Source organism: Grus americana, chromosome 3 (assembly GCF_028858705.1).
Source record: "Grus americana isolate bGruAme1 chromosome 3, bGruAme1.mat, whole genome shotgun sequence".
NCBI lineage: Eukaryota > Metazoa > Chordata > Aves > Gruiformes > Gruidae > Grus > Grus americana.
The window spans coordinates 102,691,277-102,715,287 of NC_072854.1; the positions used below are offsets into that span (position 1 = coordinate 102,691,277).

At 36.1% G+C, this 24,011-nt stretch overlaps 1 protein-coding gene across 1 annotated transcript in view; it reads right to left on the reverse strand.

The window, feature by feature from the left end:
• USH2A (usherin) overlaps nt 1-24,011 on the reverse strand; it is a 395,461-nt gene that overhangs the window by 158,524 nt on the left and 212,926 nt on the right. Inside the window, exons 36-37 of the mRNA XM_054821392.1 lie at nt 21,320-21,482; nt 3,317-3,496 (exon numbers count right to left, since the gene is read on the reverse strand). Of these exons, the coding sequence (XP_054677367.1) occupies nt 3,317-3,496; nt 21,320-21,482 (343 nt within the window). The remainder of the gene's footprint in view (nt 1-3,316; nt 3,497-21,319; nt 21,483-24,011) is intronic.

The following is a 24,011-nucleotide window of genomic DNA, read 5'->3' on the forward strand; positions in this document are numbered from 1 at the left end:
TTAAGAAGAAAAATATATAACCAGGGACTCAGTACAGAAGATTTTCTCCCAGATTTTTGCAGTTTTACATCCGCTGTATCATTTCAATTCATTTACCTAATTAAATTAATTCTAAAACAATTTGTTCTCTAGATCTTTTACTGGCTGGCATGCTCAAATTAATGTGAAGCACTGGCTAGTATATTATTTTTTACAACTTCTACCAAAGCCGTTTAGGACAAGATAAATAGAACAAATTTATTCTTTTTGGAAAAAATATAAAACTCAAAAAAATTTACTTCTACCTCAGCGGTATGAAATTTGTCACTAATCATTTTAAACTATGCCCTTTTATGCTTCTTCTATCTCTTTTAGCTTTCTATGCAGTTCTTTGATGTAACAAAGACAGTTTCAGACAAGATTTCAGTTCATCTGGCAAAAAAAAGCTTTAAGTCTTGAGGCAAAAAGCAGTGTATTTAAAATTTATATACTCCCTAATGCCTTTGTTCTGAACTTGAACATCTTGAAAAACTTCTCTGCTTTCTTTTGCCTTCCAACTCTGAAGATCATTTGTTCTCATGGTTTCAGCTTCTTATTATGCAACAGTGACTTTAACTGGTGTTTCCAGCATTTAAGTACATGCACAGTCATGGCTGACCCTTTCTGATCAATTGCCAATCCATACAGGTTTGACTGATAAAAGAGCCAATTAGATTTAAGCAAATTAAGGGACATCACCAATGTCAACCACTTATTAAACTGAATGCTGAATTCCATGCATACAAAACACTAATGCACCAAGTCCCATTAAGAGTTGAAATCCTAACCCCATTAGTAACTCCAGACCACTACAGGGTAAGGGTCAAAACAAAGTTTCATATTTATGGATTAACATTTGGATTCAGTTTTTATTTTTTTAATCTTTCCAAGAACTCTTGAACCTGCACTGCAATTTTAGTCAAGAGCTTAGATAAAATATATTCCTTATTTCTAAGATTTTTTTTAAGCGTTGACTTTAAGCATGGCAAATCAACTTGATGAGAAATTAAGATATATTCAATCAGGTAACACTGAAGATTTGGTGTGCTTTATGTTATGCGCAATACATTTTAAATAAAAAAGGAAACAAAAGAAATGCATGGTGGAAGAAAATCTGTGTCATAATTGAAAAACAATGATCTGCAGTAACTTCAAAATGGAATACTCCTTTGTCCTCTATCATTCTCCCTCTTACACAATCTTTCATCAAGCTCCATGAAGTACTGCCCACAATGCAAATTTCTGAAACAGCTTTTTTTGTCATCCTTGAAAAGAGAATGCTGCATATTAACACTCATTAAAAGTCTGTGATTTTGTATACAATGAGACATTCTTTGATCAAACAAAACTTCTGTCAAAGTGAAATCTTGGCCACTGAAATAAAAAATAAAATTCCTTCTGATTTCAGTAGCATCTAGATTTCATTTAATGATTTAGAAAGTGTTTGTAAGTGAAGCCACTGAATACAGCCCAGTGTAAGATTACCGTTATACTCATAATTTAGCATGCAATAGAATTGTATGGCATTCAAAGAGTCATTATAATAAACATCATAGTAAAGTAAACATACATTGTCCTAAATATACATGTGCATGTGTCTGTATGTGTGCACATACAGAATATAGTATATGTGAGAGTACTTCTCTCATATGCACTGCTTCATTTATTATTCATTTCACTACAGATCACAGACCACTGGACAATAGTATGGAAGATTTCTTTAATAACTCTCACTGCTAATTTAATTCTACTTAAACACACGTATCCTAGTGAATGCCACATGCTTTTCAGCATGATTTTATGTGTAAATCAGGATAATATGTTTTCAGATCATTAACTAAAAGGAAGCATGAACTAAAACCTATTTAATCAATGAGGTATTGCTTTTAAACTACCACAAGGTCATAAAAAAGATAATTTCGAAGCTATAAGTTTTCTAATTGTAATCAACAACAATCTAATGATGAAAGAAAGTGTATCTTAATGGCTGCCATAAACTTGTGCACATCCTTGCCTATCTTTAAAGATCTTTTACCTTCTCATTTGGTAAAATTTTCACTACCAAATTTTGTCATTTCTACATGCAAAATTGAAGTGTGACACTGGGATTAGAAATGTCAGTGTCTTACTGCTCAGTCTTAAGTGAGCAGTAAAACTAAGATGCGGTTTTATTACTATATGACAATGTATATTTGTTAATATTAGGTGTAATTTGGCTATCAGATTGGAAAAGTATAAAATGTGCTGGGAATTTACCTCTTCCTTCTTGCTCAGTAATCTGTCATACAAACTCTGCATTTTACTTATTCATTTTTCAGAAGTCTTTCTGTTGGTTTGGCCCCAAAACTAATCCATCTGTTTGCATGCATACTGTTCCAAGTATAATTGTATTTTTGAGCTGTAAAGGTTTATGGGATTGTTTGTTTCCCTTTCCCTTCCCTTCCTTTTCTTTTTTCTTTTCTACTTTCAAATGATATGTATGTTATTCTACACTATTCCTGCTCATCAGCTACACCTGAGAGACATCACATCTCTCAAGTTCAAGTTTTGTTGGGCTCTTTAGAATTCAAAATTGCCTTAAATTCATTGTTTCCACTAGCATTTATTCAACAAAAGCTAATTCATTAGGATGTCCACAGAAAGAAAATGCAAAAGGAAGAAATATATAGTTGTAAATTTAAGCTTTCATTTGTAAAAAAATAATAATTCCTGCACAGTGTTTAGGGAGTATTTGCTCAATTCTCTTATTTCAAATTTTTATGAAGATAACTTCCAAAGTGGCTTACAGCCTCATTCACCGTCAATCAGCTCATTGCAACTGACTTTCTTACAGCTATACCAGTTTGTGGATTCTGGCTCAATATATTACCAATGGTTTATATGACTAGTATTAAACAAATTGTCTAAGTCTATCCAGTAAGTGCTCTTTGTCAGTGCTTACAACTTTTATTCTAAAACAGAATACAAAATGCAGGTGAGTCTCTCTACATTCTTAGATTAGATTAGCAGTCCGTGATAGAATACATCACCATTCACAGAAAAAAAATGAAGTATATAATGCACTTCTCACCTACATAATATGTTATCTATACAACTACCTGTTTTCCTTCTCTAGTTCTTAGATTGAACAATATGACAAATTAGAAGCTGAAAAGAACATTTTTGTTAGTAAGAACTACTAATGCAAACATATTCTTCTGAATTTACAGTCCTCAGTTACAATAATAAATAACATTTTCTTCAACAGAGTATTTGTGTAATTGTTACATGCGCAGAAAAAGCACTTGTTTATACTTACCTCCTGGAGGCATGACTATTGTTATAGCATCACTTATCAAGCTGCCCTGGCTGTTGGAAGCATTCACTTGTACTGTGTAGTTAGAAAACGGAATCAGTCCTTTAATGGGTACCCATACATTGGATTCGTTGCTGCTGCATGACATCCGAGTACCATTTACAATAGAATAATTAGCATTAGCTGTTATGAAAAAAGAAACAGGGGAAGGGAGAGAAGAACAAATGTTAGACCTTGCATCTGCTACAATTTCCTGTCTTCATGATCCAAGTCTTATTTCTACTCAAGTGAAAAGTTGCCATTGATACCAGTAACACCAAAAAATGGCCTATTTGGACGAAAAAATATTATTCGCCATCTTCTCCCCCTTTTGCCAACCGTTTGTGGTACTTGCAAAGCTTGGAAAATAAATGAACCAACCACGCAGTTGCAAAGCTGACTGCTATACACTGCAAACAGAAGCCAGCTTTCAGAAATTACTCACGTTCTAGAACAGTTGTGATAACTGCAAATTCAAAACATTAAGGTTAATTCTTATGCCTATGAAAGACTAGTAAAACTTCTTGAATTCACTAGAAAAACACTTACCTTAGGATTTTATAAGCTAACTCCATTGCATACATAAGAATTAGTTATCTGCAGTAAGAAACATGCTTTCCAGCATGGCCTGCAGTCCTCTCAAAGATAAAACAAGGATTTGAAGTATTCAGTTTATCAGTTGAAGTCATCAGAGGACACCGCAGCAACCTACCTGTCCTTTACAACCCTTTTAAGATCTCAAACTTAAGATAAGACAATATTCTACCCTACAAAAATAATAAAATAAACCTTTGCAAAATACCTGATGAGTAAGACTGGAAAATAAAAAAATTGTATGTCAAGTAACAAATTTTTTTGACTCAATAAAGATTTCACTCACGTATCTGAGAGCAAAGCTGAGCTCATTTAAAGATTATCCAATATTTTGAACATATAAAGTGCTATATAAATGATTAATATTATTACTACTATCCATCATTCCATGGAGAGCTCTCAACATGGAAGCCGATGGAAATTCTGCATTACAAACAACAGCAGAATCACACGAGTCTGAGACTACAGGTATGAGAATGAGATTAAACAGAATGCAACTATTAAAAATATCTTAAATTAAAGCATTGTCACAGGCAGAAGATTGAATATTCACATCCGAGTCTTCTACAAGATCTAAAGAAAATAGAATTAAAAAACCCTAGAAACTCTCTTTTAAATAATTTTTTAAGTGAAACTCACTGGGTTTACTACTTTTTATGCAAGTTTCAAATGAACTGTTAAAACTGAAATGTTATTAAACCTGAAATATTTTTCAAATATCCCATATTTCTATGATATGCACTAACATGTGCATATGCAGTACATTTCAGTCATGCTCACATTACATTTTACCATGGATGAGTGATCTGGACTTTCCTCTAATTTGGGGATTCCTATAAACAATCTGTGATTCACTTATGGTACAAGTCCAAGCTGTTCCATTATTTTGATGTTAACAGAGCTGCACAAAGGGTGTTTTCAGTTATTCTGCTGGTAACATATGGCAAACTTACTTTCTGAGTTTTGGGGGGTTATAAAACACTTTTTATAAATCTGCCTTGTACTCTAGTTCCTCATCGCTCAAATTCTACCTGGATTACACCAAGCCATAGCACTAGACTTCCCAAACAGACTACAGTAGTGTGAAGGTAATTTCATGAAACCTGATGGATTTATTTTGGATTTCACTGAATTTTACATTAGCCTGAGAGGCCCCACTTTATAAACAGCAATGGAGGCAAAACTTCTTATCATGCAAGAACAACCACCACGGTTTACACATTCCACATACAGACATACCAATGCTGCAGAACCAAAGTTATTTGGTCTGAGATTACCCTTATGTACCTAGGCTACTTATACGCACCTATTGTTTAATTAACAACAAGAAAGCCATTAGACACGGCCAACTGACATATATACATTCTTAAGGTCCTAGTGATGTGAAACACTTCAGGACTCGGCTGCCTGTGAAGAGAGATGTGTTTTTAAAATGCTTCACCTACAATGTGTAGGAAAGTTTAAAAATCCAGTGCTGGCAGATCAAGGCACATAGGATAGACTCAAACCTCAAGCATAAAAGTAGGCTCCCTAACAGCAATTTATGTGCCCAATTCATGAGAAAATTAAACTTTTTCTATCTGCAGTAGAGTTTTAACATGTTAATATTTTTATTCTCATCCACCTGAGCCGAGAATGAAAGCATGTAATTCCTCTGCTGATATTTTTATTCCACTATTAATCTTTCTTCCAATGGCTAACTATACTATATTTTTAAAAATACAGTTTCAAGTAACAGAAAAGGAATTGGATAACACTCTGTTCCAAGTTGCCTGGATAACAACATTAATATACAGTAATTATACAATTAGTTGTAACATTAAATTCTAGTTATAGCAGAGTGATTACTCGGCAATTATAAGAAGTATATAATTACTCAATAATTAGGAGAAGTACGTAATTACATAACCATTTTATTCAGCTCAAAAATGAACTTGCAAATTTACAATGAGATAGACAACATAGGAGTTCAAAATTTTTTCATTGCTTCTAATAAAAAGCTGAGGAGTACTTGCAAGTTTCCTAACCTGAATTTTACACGGACAAAAGGTGTTTTATCCCGGTTCCCAGCCAAGCAACTTACTGCTACTGGCAAGTAAAATATTAGAAGAACATTTTTAAAATGCAGGTCCTGCTGGGAATGACTTGCAATATGCAGCTTTGCCACTTCTCACTGCTTAAACTTTGCTTTCAGTGGGCTGGAAAATGCAGACACATGGGTTCAGCCTGACAGAAAGCGATACAGCGATAACCCTGTCATATCACTCCGTGCCATTCCTGCCTAGACTGCTTCAGGGTGGACCCTATTTGTGAGTATAAGTGGATAAGACCTCTCTTTTTCCATTTTTCATGTGTGTTTTTCTCTCCATCCTGCTCACAGGTCCTACTGTAGCCTACCAGCAAGTCTGCTGCAGATCTAAACAGCAGCTGCCTCAGACACTGGTAAAGGCCTGAGACATTGTTTTACTTCAGACAAGTGGTTTCCACCAAAATACCTCCTTGTTCCTGCACATTTCTGCCTTGTAACTCCTGCCGTGAACAGCCACCAGCACTCCAACAAGCAAGATCCCCTTAAGACACAGCTAACATGAACAACCTAACTACGGAGGCAGGAAACAAACTCCTAGAACTGGCTCACCACATCCTTCAACACTTAGACATGCAAGCACCCGTACCAAAAGATGAATTCAGATGGAAGAGAGATCAAAGCCACCATCTCTTATAACCTCTCAAAAAAGACTCAACCCTTTGCAGACATGAAAGGCTTCCCCATGCTCCTTAAATCTTTCCATAATTTTGCATCGTGATGGTTTTGTTCTTTTACTAGCCTTCCTGCTCATAAGGCTCTCCATGTTCCCCCAATATTTCTGAGGCACTTCTTTAGCTAAGTCTGGTATTTAAGAAAAACCTGAGCTGTTCTCCATTTATTCCTAGTTTTATACCAGATCAAAGAATCTCAGTTTTTCAGGAAAACATTATCCAAATGAAGAAATTAGGGCTAAAGGATATCCATATACATACTTCAAAACTATGTACACTTGAAACAAAGTAAGAAAAGATGCTTACATTAAAAGATACACAAATACATATTCCATCCAAAATCATTGTTTAAAAGTGCTAAACTTCACACAGCACTCTAGCTGGTGAGTATTTGTGTTTGAACATTCACTTCTGGGTGGACACTTTGAAGGAGGCTCCCAAGCAGACGTGCATTCCTGTTACTGAGTACCCCTGTAAATAGGTGAATAAAGCTCCTGCGGGTCGGTGGTGCGTAAATTACTGCTGTCCTGGGTCCGTCATCCTATGGGGTTCACTAGATTGAAATAACATAAATGGGTATCCTTTTCCATTCTTGTTATAATCATTGTCACAAGAATTTTAATGCCTCATATATTCCGTAATTTTTTTCTGTGTGCTGTACTGCTCTGACCTTTTCAATATTCTGTAATTTGACTGGCTGGCCATTTCAAGTTCTCTCCTTTTTACAGCCTTATTAACTTGTGGGGAAGAGGTGAAATGGACAGCCAATCAGAATACGTAATATTGCAAAGGTCACGGTAGTACAGTATAGTATCAGCAGACACAGAATACTGTATATTAGTCATTAGCGTTCTGATATCTTATTCATGTGACAAAGGTTGTAAGGAGCGCAGGAAATGGTACAACATGAAACCATTCTCATGACAAAGACTGCAATGGAAAAAAGAAATAATACAAACTAAATGCATTCATCTCACATTTAAAAACTGGGTTTTTTCCCAGAATTTGCCACATTTAAAGGTACTCTTTCCATCTGGATCCAAATTTATGTTTTTAGGAAAAAGGTAATAAATTGAGATGTTTCCTTTTTATGTATCAAACAGAAAAAACTCACATTTCATATGCATGGGAAAATACCAAATATTTCTATTATTACCACTGCATTTATGATTATTAAAGTAACAAGTTTAAACATAACCAGTCTAATGTGATGGTACCGCAAACACACTGACACAACTGGGCTGCTGACTTCAGGAAGTGAGGAGGCCATGCTAGTGAGAAACATTACTGGGTGCTCACGTACTTTTCTTTTCCTAGTCAAGAGCTAGCTGTCATTATACAGAAGATATTGGTAAAAAATCAGCTTCCTTATACTTCTCTGTTTGTATTCTTATGGGATTTCAATAACCGAGCCTCCTTTGTAAAACAGATTTCTACCTCTTCCTATTTGTGATGTCCTAGAAATTGCCCGACTGCTCACCTTACCCCCAGATTTGTGTGAACTTAAATGATATTACAGGACCATAGTTTGTGAAACACAGAGAAATTTCCACGTAAAAGGTACTTAAGCCATCTTATTATCACAAATGTTTAATGAGCTATTATTTTCTTTCAATATCACTATTTCAAGATATCGTGAGGCTTCAATCACAAAAAGTACACCACATATTGTGTGCTACTACATGGCAAAAGGTATTTTTGAGTGAATTTAAGGCTTTGTGCCATACTCTGAAATATTATTACCAATCTATACTGTTTCCATTGTGTACATACAGGTCCTGATACCCTATTGTACATTAGACAGCACATTGCTCCACAGTATTCCAACAGATAGAAGCAGAACTATTGCCAGTGTAGAAGACTACTCAAAGAATAAAGGTAGTAAAATTCTGGGTCAAGGAACAGTTCATATGAGATGCTAAAGAATTATACAAAGATTACTTATTTAACTAGCACAAACACTTACAGTTATTTTTATGCCTGCTTTATATGTGTGTGAGCATACAGGGGTTAAGCATCTTGCGCCACAAAAAAAGTTTATGTCAGAATAGCAAAATAAAAATGAAATAAGAACTCACTTTTTTCACTTTTCCCCATCCTTCCCCATACCGCGTCCTCGTTGTCCACCAGTTTCTGTCCCTGTGCTGGTTTCTGCCTCTTTGGCACCACATTTTTCTGGGGGAAATTCTGTGAATATGCACACCTCCTCATCTGTAAGCTCATTCTTTTGTCCATTAGTTTTGCTTATTCTTCAGCCTCATTAACTTCCACACAAGCTACTCCTTTCCTCCCAGCTAAGATTTTTCTTCTCTCCCTTCCCACTGTTTCTAGTGCAGTATTCAGAATAAAAACCCGTGACTTTCAGTTAGGTCGATTATCCCCCCAAAAAGAGCTAAAAATATTTCTTAATCATTATTGGTGACTCTGTTTTCCCAAGAACTGGAATAATGAACTGTTCTCCAATTGTCATCCCAGTTGTCATACTGATCTTATGAAGTGGTTTCTGCGCTTTGATGCCATACACCTCTCTCCAACAGTGTAAAGGGGTTTTTTCTGTGTTTTGCGGTGGGTTTTTTTGTTTGGGTTTGGGGGGTGTTTTTGAGTTTTGCTTTTGGTGTGGGGTTTTTTTTCAGATGAGTACAGTACTGAATTTGCACCTCAATCTCCTGAACAACTACTTCTTCCTCTGCTCCTGAGTTGATGGATGTATTGTTCCTAAGGACATAGCATAGTCTCAATCTGTCAAACTGAGTCCAAAACTTAAAGTCTCTCTTATCACAAGAAACCTTCATTCTCATGGGTTAGGGGGAGTTGCTGGATGAGGCAAGGTGGGTAATTTAAAGCCACTGCAGCAAACTGGAAAAATTATGAATCCAAAATATTCATTTTCCTGTAAAGAATGAAAAGTTCACATTACCTGCACTGAAAAAACTTAGCTTTTTCCTTTCCCTCTGGTAATTAAAGAAGCCTTTAGTTTTAAGACTGAAAAATAGAAAATATTTAAAGAATAAGATGAAAGTCCCATGGCCACATGCAGCAGAAATCTGAAAGTTTAAAGACCCAGGTGTAGTTTCTGACTGTACAACTCAAGTTGTTTCTTTGACAGCTCAGTTTCCATCACTTTAAAACAGCCAAAGGCACCTTCTGTGCCTTTTCACAGACTTAAATTTGGTACCGCTATCTTAGACTGTCTTTAGGAATACAGAATGCATATGCTGAACTTTCTGTCCATCACTCTGAGCTGGCCCCCGGTACAGGCCGGGGGCTGATGCTAGAAAGCTGCTTTTCTGCTTTAATAAAGACATGGAGGTCCTGGTGGACAACAAGTTGAACATAAGCCAGCAATGAGTCCTTGTGACAAAGGCGGCCAACAGCCTCATGGGCTGCATTAGGAGGAGCATTGCCAGCAGGTCAAGGGAAGGAATCTCTCTTCTCTATTCAGCCCTGGTGAGACACATCTGGAGTGCTCGTCCTGTTCTGGGCTCCCCAGTACAAGACAGATACAGACTTACTGGAGCGGAGCCCGTGTAAAATGATTAAAGGCTTGAAACATCTGTCACACAAAGAGAGTTTGAGAGAACTGAGGCTGTTGAGCCTCAAGAACAGAAGGCCTGGAGCGGGGGATGATCTTATTAATATCTATAAATATCTGATATGAGGGTGTAAAGAAGTCAGACACTTCTCAGCAGTATGTAACAACAGAACAAGAGGTAATGGGCACATACAAAAAATAAAAGAAATTCTGTTTAAACCTAAGAATTTTTTTTATTTTTTTTTTTTTACTTTGAGGTTGGTCAAACACTGGAACAAGTTGCCCAGAGAGGTTGTGGAGTTTCCATTCTTGCTAATATTCAAAACCCAACTGGATGCTGTCCTGGTCAATGTGCTCCAACTGACCCTGCTTGGAGAAGGGGGGTTGGACTAGATGATCTCTAGAAGAGGCTCTCCGACCTCAGCTGTTCTATGATTCTACAAAAATTTGCAGAATACTTCAAGAACCCTAAGGCAAAGCAGGGGTAATCATTACGATGAAAGCATGTTCCTGTCAGTAAAAATAAGTGATCGTTAGTGTTACAAACACAAAGGAACGTGCATTTATATGCTTATTAATTCTATGGACTGAAATAAGAATAAAGTCCAGAACTTGATGGGGGAGCTCATGCAAGAAAGTTAGCACAGACCCCATGGATAGTTAATGACTGCAGCCAAGATTAGGCTCTGTCATGATGGCAGGCAGAGAACAATGTTTGGTGTGTGGTCTCATCCACCCTTTTCAGCCATGAGGCTTTCAACTTAAAAAGTCTGTATTTGTAGATGAAACTGTCAAAAGGAATTTTTTATTTATTTGAATTACTGTTTTAGGTTTTCTCATTATTCTTTCATAAACATAGAAATGTCCAATGAGACTTGCAATTGAGTCTGTCTCATTTAGACCTTCCGGTTAAAACAGTGTATGCAGAATAGTATTAAATCTCTGCTGTAAGTATATTCATCTGTATTGTAACTCACTTTGCTGCAACAGCACCAAGGGGCATCAGTCCTGGACACCCCCCTGCACTGTACTAAGTGTTGTAGGGACACACTGTAGTAACTCTGTCCATGACCTAAAGAAATCATAAAATAGGGTGAGGCCACTCAACTCTGCAAAGCATTCTATGAGTAGAAACAACTTCTGTGGATTTCACACAGGCTTCCAGTGTCCAGGTACTCTTATCCCAACATAAACAGGAGAAAGTGTCCCAGCACAGGTTAGTACCCCAAGTGGCATAACATCACATTGTCTATAAATGACCAAAAGGCATCGAATAGCAAAAACATTAGCTGTACTGGTGGTGTTAAGCTGATGATAGAGCATATAATTATTGATTTAATCCATTTTGTTTGAGGGGTTTTATAGACAAATTATGAGACTTTATAAAGTTTATTTCACAAGAGATTTTACACACTAAAAAAAATTCAGAAACAGTTAGCTTTAAAATCTTCAAGTTTGTTTTTTCATGCTTAGAACATTCTTTCTCTAGCTGCAGCAGTACATAAATGGAGATTATCACAGTATCTGGTTTCTGAATCTATGCCCATAATTCATGGATGCCAATAAGCATTTTCCATTCTCCAGGGACACTATCAGAAGGAGACTAGCTAAACACACAGAGCAGAACTGGGACTCTGAAATCCATAATCAAATATCTAGATTGATTGTGTCACTTGCACTTGTATTGATTTCAATTGGAGCAGCTGACCCAAGGGAATAATAAAAATGTGGAATAAAACTGATTTATGAGAACAAAATAAATCCTTTTGTGAGTGGTAATGAATTGGTACTATTTAACCCTTTCAATCACAAAGGGAAAACACTATTTATTTTTTTCAGAATGCTGAGTTAGCCAAAAGAAGTCATATAAAAAATGTCAATACTGTCAAATGCCATTACACTTAGTTGTAATACTCTGGAAGGAATGAAGCTCTAAACTTGATCTAGGATTTTTATTTGACGTAAGACATTCTTTTGGCTTTTCCAGTCACCCCACATGAGGCATCATAAATGATGCACTTGTAGACTGAAAGAACCACAGAATCATTCAGGTGAGTGTTTGTTGTACTTAGAGAGTAGCACGCTCTGGCCTATTTAGGGCAAAACCATGTAGAGTAACATAAACAGCCATATCAACTGCACATAAAAGGGTGACCTATCACAGTATCTTTCTGGCATAACACTAGGAAGTTACATAGTCAAAATCTAATTTGATCACCCTTATACAATTCAAATAGAAACTTCATCAGAGCTTGTCAAACCCCAATTTTCATCACGCTTTCTCTATCTGAGAAAATAGATAGGTTTAACATTAGCATCTAAAGTGAAGCGTATTTGTTTGAAACCAACACATACAAGAGTCCAAACACAATTTCTTTACCTGTGTAAGCTCTAGTCAGATTATATATATTTTGTTTGAGTCATGTATTTACATTGCTGACACGAATCATTTTGTGTCCAACGTCATAAACAGTATTTTTGCATTCAGGATTTACCATAGTTACCTAAGCGCTGTCAATGTAGCCTCCTCAGCCTTCCTGTGGGATAAAAACTCTAGAAGACATTCATTAACTAAAAGACTGTTTTCACAGGAGAACTGATTGGCAAATTCTCTTTTACTCGATACTGTTTACCAGTACCATCTCCAGAAGATTGCTATTATTCCCTAGACTGTTCCAAGGGAGCAGGGATGGTTTCAGAGACTATCCTGCTATTGGCAGTCACTAGGAATTTCAGCCTGTAAGACCTGATAATACGTTCCTCACAGAAATGGGGTTCGGCCTTACGTATCTGCTTTATAACCTGAAAACCAATAAATTATGCAACACAATATAGAAACAGAGCAGTGCACATGTGACAAAAACATAACTATATGACTAGAGAGATGCCAAAGATGAATTAAAACACTATCTGCAATCTGATGTTAGTCTTCACCAAAGAAACAGTCTAACGTAGACATTAGAGAGACTGCTCTCATTTTGCTTTCCTCTGAGACACCTGTACCAAGGAATAGAAAAGAAAAGCATACCTGGTGCTGAAGGAAATCATGCTAGTACATGGTGTATAGTGAAGCTGTTCAAAATCTACCGAAGCTTGACTAAACACTACCCAATAATCATCCTAAAGTGCACGCATAACTATGAGTTTTCTAGCCATGAAAATCAAACTTTAAATGGCACGTTACTCAGTGCCAAAATACCCTTAAGTCCTGCTCTAGTGAACAGATTAAACATGACTACTTCAAAATGGACCACACACACATCCCCTTTTTTCCCCCCTCAAACATCTTTAGGATTAGTGCGTTTTAATAGTGAGGTCTGTGGCTGAAACTAAGGAGACAGACACACGAAATAAGGGAGGAAGGGGATGAAATAGGAAAACTCTCCTTAATGGCTGACTTGGGAAAGCAGCTAAGGGCTCCCACAAAAGCATCCTACTTTGGGAGTGGGGAAGGGGTGATGGTGAATATGCCAATGCTGTTGCTCACGGTGGTGGTGATGATTTTTGCCACACTGTCCCTCTGCCACTATATATTTCCTTTGGGAACTGCTCAAACTCCCAATTGGTTGTTCCCATTTACGATGCTATTCCTGCTGTGTGGAGTATGTTAATGTGGTGTGAGTGTTGTACCCTGACAGGTCAGTGAACATCTGTGTACGTATATTAATGGATAACACTTAACAAGTATTTAAATTTTTGTTATCGACTTTGTTTTATACTAGGTTTTGGAAGGTAAAGACCTAGGAGGGAGAGGCAATTCTCACAGCATCATAGCTGCTCCCATGAAGATCCTCTGTAACACTATTGGGGTTTGTAGGTGCAAGGCCATGAGAAAAATAATCCAAGACTAACAGCATGAGAACTATAACAGAAAATACTGCCAGAGAAGCTCCGGAAAGCACTGCCTCAGCAGTTTCAGGGGCCTTAGCATTAGTAACATTGCAGCACTAAGGTACCTTAGGCACTGTGCAATATCATAGCAGTACAACAAACTGAAACAGATTAAATATCTTTTTATATATCACAAAGGTAGCTGGTAAATTACCAATATCACTAATATGCCACAATTTCTCAGATTCATATTCCTTTTGAAAACTTTACTGTTCTTTTAAGGTCGAGGATCTCTACTCCCCTCGGGCCATCTTCTTGAAGAAAGGATTATTTTTCTTATTATCAATGCTAAATTTAGTGTGCCTATCATATTGAAAAAAGAAAATATTCAAGGATTACTACTAGGGAATTCAGGCTGCAGAATGTAAAGGGTTACTGCGCAATACTAAATTACTGGAGTAAAGTTGGAGTGACTTTTCCTGTCCTTAATAAATAATGATCTGTCCCTGGCACAGGAACACATGATATTATAAACATCTTTGGTAAGTGACTAAATGCAGAAAGAACACAGGCCTGATATTTACCTACTGTGGTAAAAATATTCAGATTTCTTTGGAACTAACTTCTTGAATGTTCAGCTACATGAGAGGAAAGGCTTAATAACTACTCATCAACAGGAAAAAAAATCAGCAAGTTTTTTAAGAAATAGCTTGTCTTGAAAATATATGCTTTGATTACATATAAGGTATGACTATACTGCTGTTTTTGCAAAAGAAGTTTTCTTGCAAATATTAAAGCACATCCATACTTGTATCTATTGTCAGGTATTGCATATTCACTTGCAGCAACTGTAAATGCAAATCTATACTTAGATATTTATATTTTGAGGTAATCACACAAACAACCAAGTCCAAAAGAAATTCACTATGCAAATTGGCCTAACAAGTCTCTCAGAAATGTTTTAGTCATTTCTGAAACATCTTTAATTCTGAAAAACGGTTGTGCTCTTTTCAAATCATCAGATCTAAATGTAAAACACTTACCATCATCTCCATCTTTGAAGATAACATCCCATATAATTTTCATTCTCTGTTCTCAAACCTTCAACACAAGACAGGGTAGGAACTTTAAGGAGCTTCAACATTTCTCTCCCCAGTTCTGTGGGCATCTGCAGGTGGCATGTCTTCCCCCAGCAGACATTGCTTTTATGGGCTAGCTTGATTCTTAACAATCCCTATTTTAATTGTCATTGATGAGTGCACTGAAAGCACTGTGCACAATCAAGATTATAAGAGGAACCTTCTAATAGAAGTCAAGTTATTAGATGGTCCGTGCTTCCTTCTATTTATTTATACATATAGTAAATATTAAACTAAAAATATTAGATGAACAAAATTCTAATGTATATATGCAAAAGTCAACTTATTTATAGATGTAGGGGTTTTTTCCTTTTTACCAGATAATGCTGTATTCTACTGTCAGGATTCGCCAGTTTGCCAAGAGAATGAGTAAGCTGTAAGGAAGCTTTCTGGTATAGTGTCTCCAAATAAGCAGAGTTACCAGATGGGTAATTTTTCCTTTACAAAAACACCAGATGAGTTACATTGCTAAAAAACAAGAACCTTGGGTGATATGTCAACAGCAGAAGTTACAAAAAGTAAAAAAACAAAAAAAACCCAAAACCCACAACCCAAACCAAAACCCCAAACAAACCTGAAAATAATAAAAATAACACACATTGATTTCTACATTCATTCCTACATTCGCAAGCAACAAAGAGTTCTGAGTATAACCCTGCAACTTTGTGTTGTGAAACTCCCTAAGGACATATAGTTAATTAAGGATTCTCTTTATGTCAAACTTGCATTCAAATGCATCACAACATCCAGGGGACTACAGATTCGGACTCGTTTTGTGCTAATGCAGTCATCTGACACAGGTAGGAAGATAAGAATTTCCTCCAACTCTCTCCTCTGGAAAAGAGGCAATACCTGACTCTTCCTGTACTAGAACTTAATTTCAGATATCCAGATGCAATTAAAAATGACCCTGTACTTAATCTAAACCACCCTGAGGGTAAACAGGGCTGAATGAGGAAACTACTTGAGGGAAATAAGCCTGACACTGTCACTTTTATTTCCCTCTCAGGTCCTCTGAGAATTGGAAGTGTATCAGATAATAACAAGAACTTTAACTCCTCTTTAAGAGAGAAAACCTGTTTGTGATCTGGTAATATTAGTATTTCATGCCTTGGACTAACCAATTGCAAAACAAATTCCTCTTTAAGGCTTCTTCAAGGAGCCACCGGGACTTAACTGACTTGAGGCACAGCAACTTGTCTTTGCTGTTGCCTGGGCATTACAGAACTGGGACAGAGCCCTCAATTTCTAAAATCGTATTTGATCCCCATATGCAGTTTGCTGAGAAATACTCTTCTGGAGAACATACCTGTATAGATCAGAACAGTGAAACAGACTCAACAAAGCTCCTTCCCGTATTTTAACAGGTACTTTCAAAGAGAAAGATTGTCAGGAAAATAAACTGTTGAATTAGAAAATGAAGGCTAATTGATACAGGTATTTCTCTTGCATACATTGTTAAAGCATAGTCAAACTATGGAAAAAACCATTATCAGTATCCTCTGCTATTGGCAGAAAATCCAAACCATCTCCTGCTGATCTACATTTCACACTTGCATTTCCACAGTGACCTTTTCAATCAGTTTATGATAGTATTTTCTTCTCTTCCAATCTGGCTATTGATAAATGTTGACCAGACACACACTATTTACCAAGATCTTGCCATGCTAGTATCAAAAAAATCCATCGGCAGTATCAGAACTAAACAGCAATGAAGAACTAGAACATGCATTAAGAAAGATTTATATTGGACTTAAAAGTCAGGAATTTAAAGAAGTCTGTACAATTAGAACATTCTCTCTTGCTTTTATGTATTACAATGTAGTCTTTACTGATGTATTGCTGTTTTTACTGTAAGAGGATAAATATTCCCCACCCCCAAAAGAAAAAAAAAACACCAAAACAAAAAACCAACCCAGCAACTTTAAATTTTTTGCAAACTATTTAAGATGACTTGGCCCCATTAGAAAACAGTCTAGAATTAAATACAACTTATTATAACAATGACATCACCAATAAACTCTCGGGCTGTTCACTTCAGTTCCTGTGAGGTAAACATATTTGTAAAAACAGCTGGATGGAAAGTTATATAACAGCTTAAATATGATGAGGGGCAGACCCATTTGGTGGAAAAACAGTGTACATAAAATATGAAGACAGTGAGACAGAGACATACATATTCGAAATTTGAAAGATTTGGAACAGGACAAAAAAGGAGCTAAGCCTGGGGACATCCATAGAATATTCAGCATTACATCAGCTGCTGTCTCTGAAGTGTTGGAATAACAAGTTCATGACAGAGAAAGTGTTAAGTTATGTGTTATTTAAACACTTTCCATGTCATCAACCTGCTATCTCAACACACCATATGCTATAGTAGGGCACTGATAAGAGAACAACACATCAAGTAGAGTTTCACAACGTACATTAGGGATAGTGGTGTAAAAATATAGAAATACAACATGCATTAGGAAAAAAATTGCTCGCACTCATAGTTGTATCCTTTGCCCTGTCCAGGGGCTATACTTATGCAGAAGGATTTCTGTGGTTCAGAAAGGGTGTATCTCATGAGTCCAACCCTCAGAGCTGTAACATCTCTTACTTAAAAAAAAAAAAAAGCCAAAAAAAAAAAAAGCCATGGAGGTATATTAGGTTCAAATGTAGACCTTTCAGGTCCCACGTAGTTAAGTTACAATTGAAGAAGATAGTGCACCCCACATTATCAAGTTAGAGATACCTCTGCAATATGCCCTGACATGCTAAAATATTTATTCAGGTATCTTTAGCTTTAATTCTCTCTAATTCTACTTCATTTAGAAACAGATAAGTAAAGTAAAATAACTAAAGACTACATTTTTATAGAAGCATTGCCCAAATGTGAGGTTGGTTTTTTTCATAATACTCTTCATATCTGATGGGCTTTTTTTGCAACCGGTTCTTGGCATAAGGTAATTGAGTATCCCTACTTTCAAATAAAAATAGGTCATGGCTGGAATGACTCGGCCAGCCAGACGGTCAAGCAAAATGTCCCCCATCCCCCCTTCCTTCATAACAGACATTTTGACATCTAGTAATCTTTGAAGTGCTTTGCAACAGAGCATAGTTAAACAACTTCTTAATAAGAGAAGGTGACTGCGCTGTTTGGCAAATGATATGTTCATATATTAAAGACTCATATTCCTACCAGAAGCTTGAGGTTTTATTTACAATAATGAATTTAAATAAAGATTTTTCAATTGAGAGCTGTATACACAGAAATTACAAAAATATCTGTGGTCACTGCAAAAACTCTTGTTAGGCAACAATCTTCAAAACCTATTCACTTACGTGACCTTTCAGATCTGAGATCTAAAATCTGTTTCCCAAGCTTCCCAAACTGGCAGCTTAACGTACTGCTGAGCGGTCCACCAATTCAAGCGACGGGCGCAGCTATTTTGGTGTTTATATGCAGCCCTTCTAAGTGAATTCCACCTCCAATTTTTACATCTTAATCCCTGCCTCTTTAACAAGCATTGCGGCAAAGGACGAAATACAGTTGTTCATTATGTCAAGAAAATACCAATTAGCCATCAGACAATTCAATAAGCTTTGTGTGAATCTAGTGAACAGATGATGTCTTATATAAGTTTGATGAATTAATGCTTAATTTCCTTCCTGCACACCCCTGAAACAGCCAGTACAAATGTCAATTGCTAGAGCCCTGACTTCTGGGGGAAAACGCTCTTTGTTTATTTAGCATTGCAAAGCAAAGTTTCAGCAACAGTCAACAAACGTAATGAAATTTTCTGGGTTCCATTCCCCAATGATTCTTTCACCACCACCCGGCTCTCCTGAGCTGAACTAACATAGCAGGCACTTGAAGTCAACTCTTATAATTGCTTCCAATTTGCCTGTTTTGCTTTTGGCAATTAGCAAACTGAAATGTTATCATGAAAGAGTCCATCTCATTTATAAGGCCAGGTTTTCCCTCCACTAAAATATGCAGGCACTCTGTTCTTTATTACCAGCAGGAGATAAATGGCTGGTTTTCGTTGCTGAAGAATATATAATGGTTAAAAAGTCACTTTTTTCCTCCAGCTCTACATAAATCACAGAACTAGTCAATATTTAATAATGCTTGCCTTGGTCTGGAGTCCCTTGATCACCCCTGTCATGTGTAATAGCTCCCTCTCCGATATCTTTGACATAAAAGCCCAGCTTTACTGCAATACTAACATGTAGAGGGTCATTACGGATCGACATTTACCTTAATCTGTGACTGCCAACCATGAACCGATAAATTCCAGCAGATTCCACTGGGAGAAATCAGTAAACTTCTCAGTGGAAAGAACTGAAGGAAAATTCTGCCGAGAACAGAATACATTTTCTACAAGGGCTGCTCTGCAAATGGGTTCTGACTTTTGAAAGTTCTCTAGCTGCACAGCTTTGCAACATTTAATACCGTTTTGATGGTTTGAGAGACGGGATGACAACCGAGGATGACATGACTTAGAAAGCAAGCAGAAATTTTCTCTGCAAAAACAATGCAAGATTAAACACAAGGGGAATATGGCTTTTGCATTATTCACCCTGCTGCCTTGGCGGAAATGGCTGTGCTGTCACCGGTCCAGCCAAAATGTTGCTCCTTTTTTTCAAATTGATCATCGCTCCTTCTCCTCATAATCTTACGAGTGCTTCACGGCAGAATACATCAAAGCCTTCACTGCATAAAAAAGGGACACAACAGCCTTTGCGAGGGGTCAGCTGAGACTGCCTACCACACATTACACTCTTCGACGAATGTGTTTCTCCAAACAGCGCGCAAACAAGTTCATTTATATACTACTTCATTGAGGACAGCAATTACAGCGTGTATGTTCTCTTTAGCACCGATACTGGAAACAACAAATCGTTCTCATTCTCAGTAGAAAAAAAGGCAAGTTATGAAGCCATCAGTGATTCAATTCTCTATCTGTTACTGCATTTATAATACTGATTAAATTTGCGTACCGTACATAGAAGGATTAAATGTCATCCAAACATTATTTTCAACCACGATTTTGTATTATACTCATAAGAAAACATTTTTAGAGTAGCCTGATGTCAATCACGCTATTGAAAGTGCACTAAAAATTAATGACAACATTGTTAGGTATAATTCATAAACATTATTTGTGTACAATATTTTATTATTTATTATACCTTAGAGCATGCTTAATAGCTCAAATTGACATATTAAATGCTCACACTCATTTTGTGAACATTCATTCTTATTCACCGCCCAAGTATTTTACATTTTTATAATAATTAGAGGACACAGCTTTTTACTTTCAACTGAAAAATATGCATTTTGTGTAACGCATTTGGAAAAAATGGCCATTTACATCCTTTAGCGCCGTATATAGTGTTTTACGCAAGGGTGACATTGCTGACTCTACTGCTTTGATTTAGCAACATTTTCACCCAAGCCCACATTGCTATGTTTAGGTTTAAAAGACACAAGAAAACAAACACAAAACCAACCCACAACATAAACCAGTGGAAACAAACCAGCAGCCCACCAAACAGTAAGGTTTAACAGATATCTGTTACTTTTCAGGCTTTCGTATTGTATGGTGAGTTGGTTTGTTATACAGAAATAGAGAGTTGGTTTTCTTTTCCTTTCTTCTTTTTAGGAATAAGTGCCTGATTTCATTGCAGACTTTTTTAGGTAGCTGGCTGTTTGTAAGCCTTACTACTCTACTGCAGCATATATAAATTTCAAATATGCCCACGATCAACCATATTATGAACAGCTCTCATGAATGGCTCGCACTTATATAAGCAAACCAACTGAAATTTTGCGAGCATAGCTTCCTTATCTGAGTGAAGGTTGTGAGATAAGACTCCATGTGTATATCTAGAGACTAAATGAGTGCAGAGGGCTTATCTTTATTTGCCAATTTATGTGTTTGTACAAATGTAAAGCACCATAAATCAAAGCAGCAGTTCTTAAAGAATAAAATTGATAATTCTAAAATAATCAATGGAGTGGCAAAAAAAGCAGAAAAATTTAGTGCTAAAGGAATTTAAAAAAAAATAAATCGAACATCAATACTATCATTAGACTTATTATAAAGGAAAAAAAAATACCTTGATCAGCATAGAAGAGACCAGTGACAAGGACTTTGTAGGTCAATTTTCCATTAGGTTTATTTGGGGCAACCCATTTTAATTGAACTTCTTTGGACCCATCAACAGTAGCAAATATATCAACTGTTCCCTCAGGGGAAGCTTCCATGGTCCGAGCTTCTACCTGTAAGTTCAACCGTGAGACAGAGGTTTGTTGCCATAGTTTACAGGAAGGAATGAGAAACGCAAAATTTTAAGAGAAGTTATTTCTTTAGGAAAAAAGGTAACTAACACTACAGATGTGTTAATTTTTAAGCATTTTATTTACTTTTCATCTACACCTGTTTGAAGCTGTCCAGCAACTGACATACTTTATATAGATACCCCTGTAAGGAACAGGAAATGAAAGGAATGAAAGATTCATTTCTTGAAAACACCGTGGCACCTCATGTGGACGAATGATCTCAGCTTAGCGTTAGGGGACGAAGCAGCAATAGAAGACCGCAGTCTTTAGTTTCTGTATTTTAAAAGACAACTATAAAGAACACACGTTTAAGCGGTGTAGTGAATTACTATAGCTATTTGATAGAGAAAAAATATCCTTTGAGGAATATTGTCTGCTCCCTGAATTAACTTCTAATGTCACCTAACAAATTTAAGTCTCAATAAAAAGTAGATCTTCAATAGAAAGCACAGTATGATAAAAAAGCTGGAAAATATAATGAGTATGAAAGATTTTTAATATAAATAAATATTCATTCAATATTCTAGAAATTTAGGATTTAAATTTCTCATCTTGTAGTAAACATTCAGTGCTGTGGAACAAAATAATTTGTTATTATCTTATTTATGGCAACAAGTTTGTTTCTCATATATTATTTATTTGGTGTTTTCCAAGGTATAAGATGGTTTCACACCTTTCTAAGTGCCTCTCAGCTGCAAGTTCATGGGAGTGCTAATAAATGCTATTTTTAATCTGCCACACCTGCTCTGTCATCAAAATAAGCAAACATACTTTCTCTGTCCTTGAAACACGAATGTTTTACTTTTTAGCATGTAAAATTTACAAAGCCTGTTGTTTACAAGTGCCAGGCTATATCTTTGATGTGCATCAATATCTCTACACGTGCTTCTGTATTCATACACTCTAAATGAGCACAAGATTATATTCAAAATAGGTGAGCAGTTGCAGTAAAGTCAAGAGGATAAAGTACATCCTTAAAGATAAACAAATGCTTCACAGATTGATTGGATCAGTGCCACATTGATTATTTAGATATTTCAGTCAAAAACCTCCTTCTGGAACAATTTGACTAAACTGTGTTTTCTAAACTAATTTCCTGTAAAGTTGTGCTGCTAAATGTGGGTACTCTGATCCCACCACATAAGAACCATGGAGAAATGAATACCAACTATTTTTTCTACTGAAGAGGATTAAGATATTCTTAAACCAGTATGAATATGTGGCAATTTGTACCACATCCTAAACAATTGCAACAGCTGTATTGTGTCTCTAGCCTGTGACTGTTTCTCAGAAAATTCTTACAGTATCACAAAGCCTTTTCTTTATGACCTGCTATTCTTTTCCATATAATAAAATATTGAAACACTGTTTAGAATTAGTACATGTAGTATCTTTTACAGCTACACCTCTGCAGTGTACTTTGAAAATTATATTTTGTGTAAAAAAAGTCTGTTCTGTATATAAACACGTGGCACAGAAAACCTGTTTCATATTTCGCTTTCTAAACATTACTTTGTATACAATTCTGTGATATTTTCAGATGTGTTTATTAATAACTTAATAACAAAATACTCTGCTATAAGTAACACTAAAACATAGGACAGGAATAATAATAATATTGGGAAAACTTATCCATCTAAGTTTTAAAAAAAGTACTAACATACACATAAACTAAAAGCCTGAAATTTAAGTTTAATAGCAATGGGGTGAGATGACAAATATTCGGTGTTGACCATTTCCATTTATTTCAAAGCAGTCCACTGTTACATTTATTTCCCTCACTTTTGCGCATCTGATATTTACAAGAGCTAACACATTTCAAAACCAGCAGAATTTCAGATCTCCTGAATTTCTTGAAAGAATCTATTAGATGTTACACTGTTTCTTGATAATCTGTATTTTTATTTTTTTAAGCAACAGAAAACAATTAGAACAGCCACAAAAGCAATATCTTGGCTTTACTAGAAAGAGATTAAAATTCAGCATTTTTTAATTTACATTACCAATTTGCATCTCACTTGAAAACAAATCATAGCCACTGAAAACAAAGTTAAACAAAAACTATCTAAAACAAATTAAAAAGTTATTGAAACACAGTAACTGCTAATGCTCTCATAACTGATTAAGATCTTCACAGCCACCTTCAGAAACATAAGCTGGAAAAATCTCGTATTTAGAATAGTCACATAACATTCATTCGTTGATTAGGGCACATTAAGCACAAGATCAGCAACAAAAATAGCTGGAAGCATATCAGTTTACTGCTGGGAGATGTTTCCCATACTATTTAGAGTACAGGCAAAACATGTGGTTTTTCTTTTTTCTTTTCTTTCTTTCTTTTTTTTAAAGTGTTGCATTTATACTGTAATTGATATAAAAATCTTTCAAAAAGTCAAATGAAGATGCAATGCTTTAACTTCCTGGCAGCACTTAGGTGAGCCTAAATAAAGATGTTGTACTTCAATTCCT